The 16,432-nt window shown below is 41.1% G+C and overlaps 1 protein-coding gene across 1 annotated transcript in view; it reads left to right on the top strand.

Moving 5' to 3' along the window:
• The first annotated feature begins 7,445 nt into the window (after positions 1-7,445).
• The window catches only part of ZC2HC1A (zinc finger C2HC-type containing 1A), a 38,919-nt gene continuing 29,932 nt past the window's right edge, over positions 7,446-16,432 (top strand). Inside the window, exon 1 of the mRNA XM_060775520.2 lies at positions 7,446-7,550. Within this exon, the coding sequence (XP_060631503.2) occupies positions 7,535-7,550 (16 nt within the window). The 5' untranslated portion in view covers positions 7,446-7,534. The remainder of the gene's footprint in view (positions 7,551-16,432) is intronic.

Here is a 16,432-nt window from a genome sequence, read left to right as displayed (position 1 = left end):
AAAGAGTTGGAAGAGACCTCAAGGGCCATCCAGTCCAACCCCCTGCCAAGAAGCAGGAATATTGCATTCAAATCACCCCTGACAAATGGCCATCCAGCCTCTGCTTAAAAGCTTCCAAAGAAGGAGCCTCCACCACACTCCGGGGCAGAGAGTTCCACTGCTGAACGGCTCTCACAGTCAGGAAGTTCTTCCTAATGTTCAGATGGAATCTCCTCTCTTGTAGTTTGAAGCCATTGTTCCGCGTCCTAGTCTCCAAGGAAGCAGAAAACAAGCTTGCTCCCTCCTCCCTGTGGCTTCCTCTCACATATTTATACATGGCTATCATATCTCCTCTCAGCCTTCTCTTCTTCAGGCTAAACATGCCCAGTTCCCTAAGCCGCTCCTCATAGGGCTTGTTCTCCAGACCCTTGATCATTTTAGTCGCCCTCCTCTGGACACATTCCAGCTTGTCAATATCTCTCTTGAATTGTGGTGCCCAGAATTGGACACAATATTCCAGATGTGGTCTAACCAAAGCGGAATAGAGGGGTAGCATTACTTCCTTAGATCTAGACACTATGCTCCTATTGATGCAGGCCAAAATCCCATTGGCTTTTTTTGCCGCCACATCACATTGTTGGCTCATGTTTAACTTGTTGTCCACGAGGACTCCAAGATCTTTTTCACACGTACTGCTCTCGAGCCAGGCACCCCCCATTCTGTATCTTTGCATTTCATTTTTTCTGCCAAAGTGGAGTATCTTGCATTTGTCACTGTTGAACTTCATTTTGTTAGTTTTGGCCCATCTCTCTAATCTGTCAAGATCGTTTTGAATTCTGCTCCTGTCCTCTGGACTATTGGCTATCCCTCCCAATTTGGTGTCGTCTGCAAACTTGATGATCATGCCTTCTAGCCCTTCATCTAAGTCATTAATAAAGATGTTGAACAGGACCGGGCCCAGGACGGAACCCTGTGGCACTCCGCTCGTCACTTCTTTCCAAGATGAAGAGGAAGCATTAGTGAGCACTCTCTGTGTTCGTCCACTTAACCAATTACAGATCCACCTCACCGTAGTTTTGCCTAGCCCACATTGGACTAGTTTCCTTGCCAGAAGGTCATGGGGGACCTTGTCGAAGGCCTTACTGAAGTCCAGGTACGCTACATCCACGGCATTCCCCGCATCTACCCAGCTTGTAGCTCTATCGAAGAAAGAGATCAGATTAGTCTGGCATGACTTGTTTTTGATAAATCCATGTTGACTATTAGCGATGACTGCATTTGTTTCTAAGTGTTTGCAGACCGCTTCCTTAACAATCTTTTCCAGAATTTTGCCCAGTATCGACGTGAGGCTGACCGGACGGTAGTTGTTTGGGTCGTCTTTTTTTCCCTTCTTGAAGATTGGGACCACATTGGCCCTCCTCCAATCTGCTGGAACTTCTCCAGTTCTCCAAGAACTCTCAAAGATGGTTGCCAATGGTTCCGAAATGACTTCCGCTAGTTCCTTCAATACTCTTGGGTGTAGTTGATCTGGCCCTGGGGACTTGAACTCATTAAGAGCGGCCAGGTATTCCTGGACGACTTCTTTCCCAATTTGGGGTTGGATGTCCTCCAATCCCTCACCCACTCCATCTTGCTGAGGTTGAAGACTCTCTTTTTGTGAGAAGACCGAGGCAAAGAAGGCATTAAGTAGTTCTGCCTTTTCCCTATCCCCTGTCAGCATTGCCCCATCCTCTCCTCGAAGAGGTCCTATCGCCTCCTTGTTTTTCCTTTTTCTACTGACATAAGAATAGAAGCCCTTTTTATTGTTTTTAATGTCCCTGGCAAGTCTGAGCTCGTTTTTTGCTTTAGCCTTGCGGACCTTTGGCTATTTGTTTGAATTCTTCTTTGGTGATTTCTCCCTTTTTCCACTTCTTGTGCATGTCCCTTTTGTGTCTTAGCACAGTTAGAAGTTCTTTGGACATCCATTCTGGCTTCTTTGCACTTGTCCTATTTTTTCTCTTTGTTGGCACGGTTTGCAATTGCGCCTTGAGTATTTCACTCTTGAGAAATTCCCATCCATCCGTAGCTCCCTTGTCTTTTAGTATCTGTGTCCACGGAATGCTGCTCAGCGTTTCCTTCATTTTTTGGAAATCAGCTCTCCTAAAGTCCAAAATGCGGGTTTGACTTGTCTTAGTTTCGGCCTTCCTTTGTACCTCAAATTGCAGGAGCACATGGTCACTTGCCCCTAAGGATCCTACCACTTCGACCGCATCGATCAGGTCCTCCGCATTTGTTAGGATGAGATCAAGAGTAGCCAATCCCCTTGTTGCCTCTTCTACCTTCTGGACCATGAAATTGTCTGCAAGGCAAGCGAGGAATTTGTTGGACCTTGTACTCTTGGCCGAGTTTGTTTTCCAGCAAATATCGGGATAGTTGAAATCGCCCATGACTACTACATCTCTTTTCTGTGCCTGTTTGGTCAACTGTTGGCAGAAGACTTCATCAAGATCTTCCTCCTGGCTTGGGGGTCTGTAGTAGACGCCTACAACGACATCTTTACAATGAGACACACAAACAAAAGCAGAGGCTTCTCTTTTCATTTCCGGCTTCTGGAGGTAGTGCTCATCTCTGGCTCTGGGGAGGTGTCTTCCTCCATTTTCAAGCCAAGGAGCCTGCATTGTCATCTCCTGGTTGTGTAGCCAGCAAGATTGCTTGAAGTTTCTCTTTGTCTTTTCCTGCCAAAGCGGTACCTATTTATCTACTCACATTTGCATGTTTTTGAACTGCTAGGTTGGCAGGAACTGGAGCTGGCAGACAGGAGCTCACCCCGTCTCATGGATCGAACTGCCAGCCTTCAGGTCAGAAGTTCAGCAGCACAAGAGTATAACCCATTGCAGTACCATGGCTCAAGTTATCTTTTACTTTTGAATTATGCCCAATTTTGGAATAGAAATCCATAATTATAATGTAAATGTCAATAATAATAATAATAATAATAATAATAATAATAATAGCAACAGTAACATTCCTAGCTAGTTTTTTAAACAATTGTCTCGTTCTTTTAAACTGTGAACCATTTTGAGTCCTGGTTGTCAGAAATAAATATTAAATAAACATAAATATAGACATCATAACAATAGCAAGAAAACTGTGTTTTATTTTAATATTGATTTATTTATTCCTTCCTCCATTCATTCATTTCGTATATTTTTCACTGTCTAGTTCTTTAAAATTGTGGGCCATTTGAAGTCCTGATTTTGGGATAGAAATACACTATGATGATGATGACAACAAGAACAACATCCTTAACATCTTTAAAAATTGCCTTGTTCTTTTTAATTGTGAGCTGTTCTGAGTCCCAGTTGTGGGATATAAATACACATGAAAATGATTATGATAATTACTACATCTGGAAACATCTGTGATTTGGGGAAAGGAAGTAGGCTAGATGGGGTAAGGCCAAGTTTTAGACTGTGATTTGTTATTGTAGTGTGATACTGTATATAACGTATACTTGTATAGAATGTGGAAATTTAATTAAAAAATAAAAATGATGATGATAATGACAACACTGATGTCAGAATGTATATCTTCATGCACACTGTTTTTGTCTTGTTATTTTGCATTGTGAGTTGCTCTAAGCTATATTGAATTGTGGGATATAAATAAAGGATAATTATAGTGGTGTTGGTGGGGATCTACTATGTCTAAACATTTGTGACTTGGGGGTGGCAGGCAGAATGGATGAGGTGAGGCCAAATTTTAGACTGTGATTTGTTACTATAGTATAATATCATACATTTACTTTATTTCTATACCGCTTTTCTCAGCCCTCAGGCGACTCATATATAGTGTATAATAACATATGATGTGCAAATGTAAATCAAGATGGTGCTGATGATGGCACTGACACATCTGCAATCTGTTTTTAATTGTTTTGTTCTTTTAGACTATTTGCTATTGTAGTGTGATATTGTATATAGTGTATAATTGCATATAACATGAAAAATGAATGTGTTGTTTGCTACTGCAGTGTGATATTGCAAATAATATTTAATTGCATATGCAGAAATTTAATACAATTTATTGCTTTAGTGCAATATTGGATATAGTGTACAATTTCATATAATATAGAAATTTAGCAATGTGATTTCTTGCAGTAGTGAGATATTACATATAATGTATAATTGCATATGAGATGGAAATTTAATACTCTGTGATTTGCTACTGTAGTGTGATATTGCATTTCTTGTTGTTTATTCATTCAGTCATTTCCGACTCTTTGTAATCACATGGACCAGCCCATGCCAGAGCTCCCTGTCGGCCATCGCCACCCCCAGATCTTTCAAGGTCAAGCTAGTCACTTCAAGGATAATATCCTTGCCCTTGATCGGCCACTCTTCCTTTTGCCTTCCATTTTCCTCAACATAATTGTCTTCTCCAAGCTTTCCTGTCTTCTCATTATGTGACCAAAGTGCGTCATCATTGCCTCTAATATCCTTCCCTCCATGATTTCCTGGATTATGGACTGGTTTGATCTTCTTATGGTCCAAGGCACTCTCAGAATTTTCCTCCAACACCACAGTTCTAAAGTGCATATCTTCCTTCCCTCAGCCTTCCTTATGGTCCAGCTTTCACATCCATAGATTATTATGGGGAATACCATTGTTTTAACTATGCGGATCTTTGTTGCCAGTGTGATGTCTCTACACCTCACTATTTTATCGAGATTGGCATTGCTCTTATGATGGCACACTGGGAAGATTAAGGAGAAAACTAAATGTACCTGGCTATTTTCCCAGTGACCATCAGTATGCCCTAATTACTATAATGCCCCCAAAAATGATACTCTAAAAACAAGATTAAATTAATCAACAATTGTTTACTGAACAATCAAGGTATAAAAGTACAGTTTGATTATGATGGTGTTAGAACAGTGAAATATAAACTCTGAGGTAACAAACTACTATAACTATTCTATGAGGTAAATATAACTACTCTAAAATCTATAAACTTTGGCAAATATTATCTATTCTTTATTACAAATACTCTAAGGCAAATATATATTATCTATGAACTATCTGTCTATAACTATCTATCTATCTATAAGCTTTTGCAAATACGTGATAAGGATGGCCTGTACGGACTGCAAGCCAGACCAGACACTCTTCTGGCAACTATCTATAAACTATGATCAAAAGGAATGGAGCCAAAAAGTCTTTCACCAGGCTCTGAGGCAGAATGGGCTGAACCAAAGAGTTCGGCCTATAGGGGGAGCCTAAGCTCCTACTCTAAACTTGGCAAACTGGAACAGTCCAACAGGCAAACAGGGAAATGCTAGACTGAGACTTCACAGCTCTCCTGCCAAGAAATAAGTGTCTCCTGATTTCCTGGCTGCAGTCTGCATCTGCAGTCATCTTTGCACCTAGAAATGCAAAGTCTGTCACTGCCTCCATGTTTTCTCCCTCTATTTGCCAGTTATCAATCAGTCTGGTTGCTATAATCTTGGTTTTTTATGTTTAACCTCAACCCAGCTAAACCACTGAGCTGCTAAACTTGTTGACCAAAAGGTCGCAGGTTTGCATCTGGGAAGCAGCCTGAGCTTCTGCTGTCCGCCCCAGCTGCTGCCAACCTAGTAGTTCAAAAACATGCAAATGTCAGTAGATCAATAGGTACTGCTCCGGCGGGAAGGTAACGGCCCTCCATGTAGTCATGCCGGCCACATGACCTTGTATGTCTGCTCTTCGGCTTAGAAATGGAGATGAGCACCAACCCCCAGAGTCGGTCACAACTGGACTTAATGTCAGGGAAAACCTTTACCTTGCCTACAGTAATATATACTAATAATATTACAGCATAGAGGTATAATACAATATCATAATATATCATACTAATATTGTGCTATGCTAACAATATAATATATTGTATGTACATATAACTTGTAAGCCGCTGTAAGTCCCGTTCGGGGTGAGAAGGGCAGCATATAAACTCCCAAATGACAAAATTATTTTTTTTTTTAGTAATGGTCACTCTTGTGGCCAAATCTGGTGACAATTCGTCCAGTAGTTTTTGAGTTATGTTAATCCCACAAATGAACATTACAATCTATATAAATAAAAATGTAATTAGGTTCTTGTGGGTTTTTTCGGGCTATAGGGCCATGTTCTAGAGGCATTTCTCCTGACGTTTCGCCTGCATCTATAGCAAGCATCCTCAGAGGTAGTGAGGTCTGTTGGAATTAGGACAATGGGTTTATATATCTGTGGAATGGCTGGGGTGGGGCAAAGAGCTCTTCTCTGCTGGAGCTAGGTGTGAATGTTTCAACTGACCACCCTCATTAGCATTTGAAGGCCTGGCTGAGCCTGGGAAAATCTTTTGTTGAGAGGTGTTAAGATGTGCCTGGTTGTTTCCTCTCTGCTGTTTTGCTGTTGTGATTTTAGAGTTTTTAATACTGGTAGCCAGATTTTGTTCATTTTCATGGTCTCTTCCTTTCTGTTGAAATTGTCCACATGCTTGTGGATTTCAATGGCTTCTCTGTGTAGTAAAATGTAATGTTCGTTTGTGGGATTAACAGAACTCAAAAAGCACTGGACAAATTGACACCAAATTTTGACACAAGACACCTAACAACCAAATGTATGTTCTTCAGTCAAAAAAAAAAAAAAGATTTTGTCATCTGGAAGTTATAGTTGCTGGTATTTATAGTTTACCTACAATCAAATAACATTCAGAATCCACCCAACGATAGAATTGAACCAAACTTGGCACACAGTTCTCCCATGACCAACAGAAAATACTGGAAGGGTTTGGTGGGCAGTGTCCTTTGGTTTTGAAGTTGTAGTTCACTTACATCCAGAGATCACTGTGGATCTGGACCAAACTCTTCACTTACATCCAGAGATCACTGTGGAATCAAACAATGATGGATCTGGGCCAAACTCTACAAGAATACTCTATATACACAAATGTGAACACTGCTGGAGTTTGGGGAAAATAGAATCTTGACATTTGGGAGTTGTACTTGCTGGGATTTATAGTTCACCTACAATCACAGAGCATTCTGAACCCCACCAAACCTCCCACACAGAACTCCCATGTGGGCCACAGCAATGCGTGGCAGGGGGCGGCTAGTTTATTTATAGAGCTAGAAGAGATAGATGGATGGATGGTGACGCTGATGACGTCAGAGCATACGCCTGCAGGCACACCCAAATGGTACTTGGGCAGGCATCCTCAAGAAGGAATCATCAAGCTGCGGTCTTCCAGCCACTTGGGCCTTCAACTCCCAGAATTCCTGGCCATTGAACAAGCCGGCAAGGGCTTCTGGGAGTTGGAGGCCCAAAACAGATGGAGGGCCGCAGCTTGAGGAGGTCAATGGGTGGCGAGGCCCCGCCCACCCGCAGTGCGTGCCTCCCCGAAGCCAATCAGCGCGGGGGATGTTAGCGGCGGGGAGGTGGCCGGGTTGCTGGAGCAGCAGCCTCTGTCGCTTTGGGGGAGGAGGAGGAGGGCGAGGGGGCGGCGGCAGGAGCAGCAGCAGTAGTAGCAATAGCAGCCTCTGAGGGAGCGGCGGTGCGACATGGAAGAGCAGGACGGTAAGCAGGACTGGGAGGCCCAGCTCAAGGAGAGAGAGGGCCGGGAAGAGGCAGGCATCCCTCCCAGACTGGCTTTGTGTGGGGCTTGCTTTGGGAAGGGAGGGGCCCAGTCTGCACTGGAGAAACGACGCCTCTTTGGACTCCCAGGAATGAGGGGAGGGGTGGGGGCTGCCATTTTGCGTCCCCTCCCTCCTTCGCACCCCTCTTCCGGTGGGTCAAAGGTGGGATGTCTCTATGTTCCTGGGGGAATGTTTGAAGCCAGAGAAATCCAGGGTTCAATCCCACCCACTGCCCTATTAGCAAAGGTTGAGTCTACACCAGGCATGGGCCAGCTTCAGCCCTCCCTCCAGACGTTTTGGACTTCAACTCCCACAATTCCTCACAGCCTCAGGCCCTTTCCTCCCCCCCCCCCCTCAGCCACTGACTGGTGATTCTGGGAGTTACAGTCTAAAACAGGCATGGGCCAACTTGAGCCCTCCCTCCAGGCGTTTTGGACTTCAACTCCCACAATTCCTCACAGCCTCAGGCCCTTTCCTTTTCCTCCTCAGCCACTGACTGGTGATTCTGGGAGTTACAGTCTAAAACAGGCATGGGCCAACTTGGGCCCTCCCTCCAGGCGTTTTGGACTTCAACTCACACAATTCCTAAACAGCCCTAGAGTTAATAATAATAATAAAACTTTGTATTGTCGAAGGCTTTCATGGCTGGAATCACTAGGTTCTTGTGGGGGTTTTTTCGGGCTATATGGCCATGTTCTAGAGGCATTTTCTCCAGACGTTTCGCCTGCATCTATGGCAAGCATCCTCAGAGGTAGTGAGGATGCTTGCCATAGATGCAGGTGAAACGTCAGGAGAAAATGCCTCTAGAACATGGCCATATAGCCCCAAAAAAACCCCCCACAAGAACCATAATAAAACTTTATTTATACCCCGCCACCATCTCCCCAAGGGACTCGGAGCGGCTTACATGAGCCCAAACCCAACAACGACACATCAATAAAAACAGCAGGGAATAAGCAAAATAAACAATACAGTTAATATTAATATAATATAGTATAACTCACACATTGATATTAATATAATATAACTCACACATAGACAATAACACACAAGGTTTTAAAAACCTATGGTTTTCCTTTCCCTCCTTCAGCTTCTAACTCTTGATTCTGGGAGTTGCAGTCTAAAACAGGCATGGGCCAACTTGGTCCCTCCCTCCAGGTGTTTTGGACTTCAACTCCCACAATCCCTAAACAGCCCCAGGGTTAATAATAATAATAATAATAATACTTTATTTATACCCCGCCACCATCTCCCCAAGGGACTCGGAGCGGCTTACATGAGCCCAAGCCCAACAACAACACATCAATAAAAACAGCAGGGAATAAGCAAAATAAACAATACAGTTAATATTAATATAATATAATATAACTCACACATTGATATTAATATCATATAACTCACCCATAGACAATAACACACAAGGTTTTAAAAACCTATGGTTTTCCTTTCCCTCCTTCAGCTTCTAACTCTTGATTCTGGGAGTTGCAGTCTAAAACGCATGGGCCAACTTCGGCCCTCCCTCCAACTTCAGCTCCCACAATTCCTAACAGCATCAAGCCCTTTCCTTTCCCCCCTCATCCGCTGACTAGTGATTCTGGGAGTTACAGTCTAAAACAGGCATGGGCCAACTTGAGCCCTCCCTCAATTCAACTCCCACAATTCCTAACAGCCTCACGAGGAGTCTAGTGTCTAGATCCAGGGAAGTCATGCTACCCCTCTGTTCTGCCTTGGTCAGACCACACCTGAATTCATACTGTGTCCAAATCTGGGCACCACAATTGAAGGGAGATGTTGACAAGCTGGAATGTGTCCAGAGGAGGGTGACTAAAATGATCAAGGGTCTGGAGAACAATCCCTATGAGGAGTGGCTTAAAGAGCTGGGCATGTTTAGCCTGCAGAAGAGAAGGCTGAAAGGAGACATGATAAGGGCCATGTATCAAGATGTGAGGGGAAGTCATAGGAAGGAGGAAGTAAGTGTGTTTTCTGCTGCCCTGGAGATTAGGATGCAGAACAATGGCTTCAAACTACAGTAAAGGAGATTCCACCTGAACATTAGGAAGAACTTCCTAACTGAGAGAGCTGTTCAGCAGTATAACTCTCGGTCCCAGAATGGGGTGGAGGCTCCTTCTTTGGAGGCTTTTAAGCAGAGGCTGGATGGCCATCTGTCAGGAGTGCTTTGAATGGGATTTTCCTGCTTCTTGGTGGGAGGTTGAACTGGATGGCCCACGAGGTCTCTTCCAACTCTATGATTCTAGACATCACTTTAACTGCCATGCCTCGGTGCCATAGAATCGTGGGGGTTGTAATTTTTAGAAAGTCTTTAGCCTTCTCTGTCAAAGAATACTGATGGCTTGCCATACTACAACTCCTATGATTCCATAGCATTGAGTCCTGGCAGTTCACGTGGTCCCAAACTGTGTTTATTCTTCAGTGTAGATGCACCCAAATTTTATTTCTCCTGAGAGCAATAGGTTTCCTACCCGCTTTCGTTGTGTTTGAAGTTATATTGCCTCCATAGTTTGCCAAAGTGTTTGCTTTGATATATATTACCAGTTTCAGAATAATGATGATAATTGGTATGTGCATACACAGAAATATATATATCTTCTTGGGCTGCATCAGTACTGCAGAATTAATGCAGTTTGACACCACTTTAAGTACCATGGCTCAATACGATGGAATCATGGAAGTTGTAGTTTTATAACGTCTTTACCCTGTGTCTCACCAAACTACAATTTCAGCAACTCTGTAGAAGTGAAAGTGTCATACTGAAGTGGTTCTACAATGTAGATAGAGAAAAACTTGAGATTCTAAAGGTGCATCTGCAGTATTGCATTGATGAAGTTTGGGGACAATATTTTTGCAAGATCTTCTCTGGCAAAGTGTGCTTGTCACCAAAATACAACTCCCAGGGCTCCATAGCATTGTGATAGTTGAAGGAGTGTCACACTACATTAATTGTACTGTATAGATGCACCCTAAGGTTTTGTTTCTTAAATACAGCTGCATATGTGCTTCTTGAGCTGCTTCAAGAAACAGCTTGACATGAGTGGAAAGCTGCTTGTACATGGTTTTAAATAACTACAGTGCTAGCAGTCTGGTGGGATTTTGTGTTTGTTTTGATCTGGAATGCATTACGTAGGGAGCACTGGCAAAGAACTCCTGAGAGGTCCATTTTTGATGGAACCATATATCTGTCCTGTGAAGGTTTTGTATTTCAATTACCAATGTGGAAAATGTAATGGCGGAAATGATTTCAGTGTTATTTGTGGGAAAAGGCCTGAAGTTGGATTGAGTTATTTGCTGGTTTAGGCATTCTCCCCTTTGGTGGAGCAAGGTTTGGCCGACTTTTCTTGGCACTTCAGTGTTATCTCATTCCAGAGCAATGACCTTGTATGGCTAGTTTTGGCTTGTGCTAGTACAAGTAGCATAGCTTTCTTGTGTCATGTGCAGTTTAAAATAATTCATGTATAGCAGTTTCTTCTGTTCATCTGGTTCAGCATTCTTGTCACATCTAGCCAACAAAATAGTCATTTCTTTTTTGCTGTGGACAGCTGACATTCTGAGGGTGACAGCATTAGCTAGATTGCCTTGTCATCCCTGTTTTGTCCTTTGTTTTTGTATTGACCATCCCCTGCCTATCCTGTAACAGTCACAGTGAACAAATTACGTTCTCGTAGTAGCTTCTTACATTCGATAGAAGAGGAAGGGTAGTGTTAACTAAGATAAATTTTGAAATGTCTATAGCTGAGCAGCTCATTTCAGGGGGGGGGGGGGGGAGGCAGATCCTTGTAGTGTAGGGGCTTGACTATTAGACTGGGGTTACATATGTATGGTGCAATTAATGCCATTTGATACCACTTTAACTGCCCTGGCTCATTTCTATGGATTTCTTGGGAGTTGGTGTGTAAGCAGCCCTCTTTGGCAGAGAAGGCTGAAGATCTTCTCAGATTACAACTCCAATTATTCCATTGCAGTGAACCTGGTCAGTTAAAATGGTGTCAAACTACATTTATTTTACGGTGTAGATACACCCTATTACTCTGAAAACCAGGGTTCCATTCCGTTTGACCATGGAAATCCACTTAACTTGGTCAGATCACACATTCTTAGCCCCAGAAAATCCTGTGCTAGCTTTGCCTTTGGGTTCTCATAAATTGGAAATGATTTGAAGGCACACAATAGCAACAACTGCATTAAGACCTGTTGAAGTTTACATACTCATGTAGGCTGTAGTTGTTGCCTTTAAGAATGCAATCCTATGTATGTCTGTTCAGAAGAAAGTCTTATTGAATTTATTAGTGTTGACTCCAGGAAAATGCATAGAAGATTTCTGCTGAAAACCTAGAATTGCTTCTGCAAGTAGTTTCAGGTCCAGAAATATAAATATTTAGTTATAGGTCCAGATATGTAAAAGGCAAGATGTTCTCAAATTCTTGGTTTATAATCTGTTTTAGATGTAAACACAGATGATTTAAAAAATATTTGTAGTAGGTAAACTGGGGACTGAAGATGCAAGAGAAATACTGTTGCATAGTTAATAGCTCTCTATGGGACTCTTGTCCCAAAGAGTGTCTGAGAATCACATGAGAGTTGAGTATGAAACACATAAGGCTTCTTGTCATCACTACCATCATCATGCTAGTGTTTTGGATTATTATTTGTTAAAAGAAAGCCATCCCATTTCTAAGTAGACCACAGTTTGGAAGACTGTGAGCTTCACTTTATTAAACTGCAAGGGGTGTGATTCCTAATAGCCTGAACTAGAAAACTTGTTATTTTTCTCTCTTCAGATCTATAAAATCTATTGATTTTATGCATGGGCAGATGTCTGCAACTTTAATTGATGCAATACCGCAGTGCTTTGCTTCTCTACTCAGATGTTCTGTCAGCTCCTATGAGCTCAATGAGACATGCCCCAAGCATGATTAAAGTTTGTGTGTTAATATTTCTTTGGTGGACAACCTTGAGTGTTTTTTGCTTTTTTCATTTTAGGTCCTAATATTAATCTTTAAGCTGTGATGAAATCTGTACTAAGGCAAAAACCAGAATCTCCCTACCTCTTGCTTGCAGTATATAATGCTGGAATAACTCCCCAAAGTTCTGAAAAGACATAAAGGTCTCCAGTAGCATCTTTGAAAGTAATTGGGGAAAAAGACAATTCTCATGTTGTTTGCTAAATGCTAGCAGTCTTCCTTTAATTAGCATTCAGTGTGCTACTTGTTCTTATATTTTTCCCCCTCCAGGTGTTTTGGACTTCAACTCCCAGAAATCCCAGGTTTGCGGGAGTTGAAGTCCAGAATACTTGTAGGGCTGAAATTTGCCTGTGCTTGTTCTATAGTCCCTCTTCCCCCATGCTCATAGTATTCATGATCTGCAAGCTTTGATTCATGTTCTATCAGAATATCATACAAGTGTCAGATCCTATCTGATCTTGGGAGCTAAGCAGGGTCAGCCCTGTTTAGTAATTGATTGGAAGACTGCCAAGAAATATCAGTTGCTGTGGGCTATATTTCAGAAGAAGGAACCAGAAAACTACCTCTGAGTCTAAGAAAACCTATAAGATTCATGAGATCACTATACGTTGACAGGTGACTTGTAGGCACATACACACAAACAATTCAGCCTGGTCTGCACTCACATTACAACAGTCTAGTACTAACAAGATGCCATGTAGCAAGTGAGCTTGCTGCATTGCTACACATTTTCACTGTTACCACATACATTTATCCCTTACAGATTGGAAGCAATGAGGGTCTTGTGTTTTTAAAAGCCCCGAAAATTCATACATATCTATGTATTTATTTGCTGACTGAGGTTTTGACTGGATTAAGAAACACACATTTTATACTCTAGCAATTAATCCATAGTACCTGTTTCTTTCCCCTCGCTCATACCCATTCTAAAATCCAAATATGCACATTTGAGAATGGCTTGTTCTTCTGTTGTTCTCAGCAGCCCCAGAAGAAAGGCTAGTGCTGTGCTTGGGTTGTGATTTAGGGACTTGGAACAGTGGCCAGCATGGGTTGTAGAGCTGAGTTTAAGCAGCATGTTACATCTGTCTATTCTAGTATGATTTTTCCTTACTATCTTTGTTGTCTATATTTCTTTTTTCCTGTTGCACCAAAACAATATGAGTGAACAAGGCATAAAGAGGTTTCAGTATTTAGTAATTCCTTAAGATTTTGTTTTTAATTTGCAACACCATAGCATCACATATAGTATATACATTACATTATGTTATATGTAAAAACTTTTTTTAAAAATAAAAAAGTTTTTAAATTTCAGACGTCTGTGGCTTTTGGCCCACCCTGGAGTTTGGTGAGGCACTAGCACTACTTGGAGGAGAAGGCTAAGGGCCTTGTGATATCCCAACTCTCATTATTCTATTGCATCGAGCCATGGCAGCCAAAGTGGAGTTAATTCTACAGTGTGGAGGCACTCTGAGTCTTTGGCTTGCAAATACAGTGGGAAAAATATGCAAAGTTATTTAAAATTCCTGCTGTAGACATTGGTTGTCTTGTTAATGAAAGAGAAGGGCAGGGAACCTTTGACCCTCCAGGTATTTTAGACTTTTGACTCCTAGAAGTTGCAGGCAGCATATCCATCACTAAGAAATTGTGACAGTTTAGTCACAGATATCTGGAGGGCAAAAGATTCACCATGGTCACCACACTGAGACTAAGCTCCATGGTCAAAGCCTATGCAATAGGTTAGAGTGGTGCAAACCTTCAGCTTGCCTTCTTGACACACCTATTTTGCCTTCATCTTATATATTGCTTTACCACGAGTTTTTCATTTCAAGTAACTTTTTTACTCTCCTCTGTATCAAGGAAAAACTTCCTTATGCTATCGCCCTGTATTGTAACAGGCACCAGAACATGCAGATGTGTGTGTGTGCGCACACACATACATTATTTGCCTTATTTTGTTGATTGTAAAGGTTTCTTGGTTCTGAGCTAAATAATAATTTTTTAAAGGACATTGTTTCATTCAGGGTAGCCATGTAACAGACTGATATAGCTGTACAGAAGGAGAGAACTACCAACGGATATGATTCAAAGCAATAACATTTTTCTCTGTGAAAGAGTGAACAAAAATATAATTCCCTAAGTCTCCTGTATCCCCCAAACTATTTTGTTTTGCTTACCCAATGCACTACAGAATTATCAGTACTATTTTAAATTACATAGCAGTGGCCCCTGAACATTTGTGATAAACTTGCCAAATGTGCTATAACTGATGTGGAAAAGTATTTCATGCACTCTGGTCAATTTATGCTTGTTATTTGCCATCAAAACTTGTTTGATTTATGGTGATCTTAAGAATGGGAAGTCTCCAACAATCCCCATTATCAACAGTCCTGTTCAGGCTTTGCAATCCCAGGGCTATGGTTTCTTTGAATGAATAAATCCACCAGTAAATGCAATTTCTCTCTTTTCCACTGCCTTCTACTATTATCCTTTCCAATGAATCATGCTGTCTCATATGTCCAAAGTTCAACAGCTTCCATTTAGTAATATTTATTTCTAGTCAGATTTTAGGTTTTATTTGCTCTAAGACACATTTTAGCAACTCATAGTATTTGTAGAATCAGCACCACATTTTCAAATGTGTTACTGTACTTCTTGTCAACTTTTTGCACTGTCCAGATTTCACACCCGTACATTGAAATTGGAAACATTGCAGCTTGGATGATTCTGACTTATGCATTTGATTATTTACTGTAATCAGTTTAGTTCCCTTTGATTCAATATCAGTAATCAACACCATATTAATTAAAACCAATACAGTTAAGTTCAATCACATAATAATAATAATAATAATAATAATAATAATAATAATAATAATTTATTTAAAGGAATAATACTTTATTTATTTATATACATGTAAATGTAATCATATGAGTGGAAGTTTTTATTTGTAAGAAATTAGTGGGAAATATTAAAGGAATTTCATAATATGTACGAAAGAGTAAAAATTAATTTCTACATGTGTAGTTGCTATTTTTAACTTAGAAAAAAAATAAGAAAAAAAGTCTACCCCTTAAGCATGTATGCCACTAAAAACCTCTACTCCATGACTTATATCCTGTAGTTTCCCTCTTCTCATGAAAGGTTCTTTGATCTTGGAGAAGCTTCCATTAGCACTTCCTTCTGTTCTACCCCTCTCTCTCACACACATATACACTTTGTATATGTCTTTGGGGGATCTTTAGAACAGAGTGGTACAGAGCTGGGGAGGGAAAAGTGGTACTCAATGAATCGCTTCCTACTAATGATGTCTCTGCTGGATCAAAGAGCTTTCCATTAGCTGGCATAAATATCCAAGTTCATTTTCAGTTACTTCATTTACTAAAATATAGTTAAATCAAAAGTCCATGAAACAGCGATCCTTTTATTGGACCAACTAAAATGCACCATGCAAGCTTTCAAAGCTTCACTTTCACCTTCATCGGGCAAAATGTTAAAAATCTTATAGGAGAAAAAACCTGTTAGAGTCACAGGCCTACATTTTGAGTCAGATGTTGCTTCTGTTGTCAAGACAGTCTGGAGAAATACTGCAGCAGAAAGAGCACATTCCCCTTCTTGCCCAGATGGGGACCAGGGACAAACGGTAGTAAAACACAGGCTATAAATTTAAATCCATTATTAGCATAAAGTAATTTCCATTGGCATCCAGGCAAATTCTATTTTTTTAAGCTAACTTCCCCATCCTTTTTTTTTTTTAAATCTAACTTCCCCATCCTGTTCCCCATCCAGAGAACATTAGATTTTTCAAAAGTCTGTACTGTTATGTTTTGGGGAAAAACTTTTGGTTTTA

This window comes from Anolis sagrei, chromosome 4 (genome assembly GCF_037176765.1).
Source record: "Anolis sagrei isolate rAnoSag1 chromosome 4, rAnoSag1.mat, whole genome shotgun sequence".
Lineage (NCBI taxonomy): Eukaryota > Metazoa > Chordata > Lepidosauria > Squamata > Dactyloidae > Anolis > Anolis sagrei.
The sequence above is the reverse complement of the archived record's forward strand: the minus strand, read 5'-3'. Positions and strand labels throughout refer to the sequence as shown.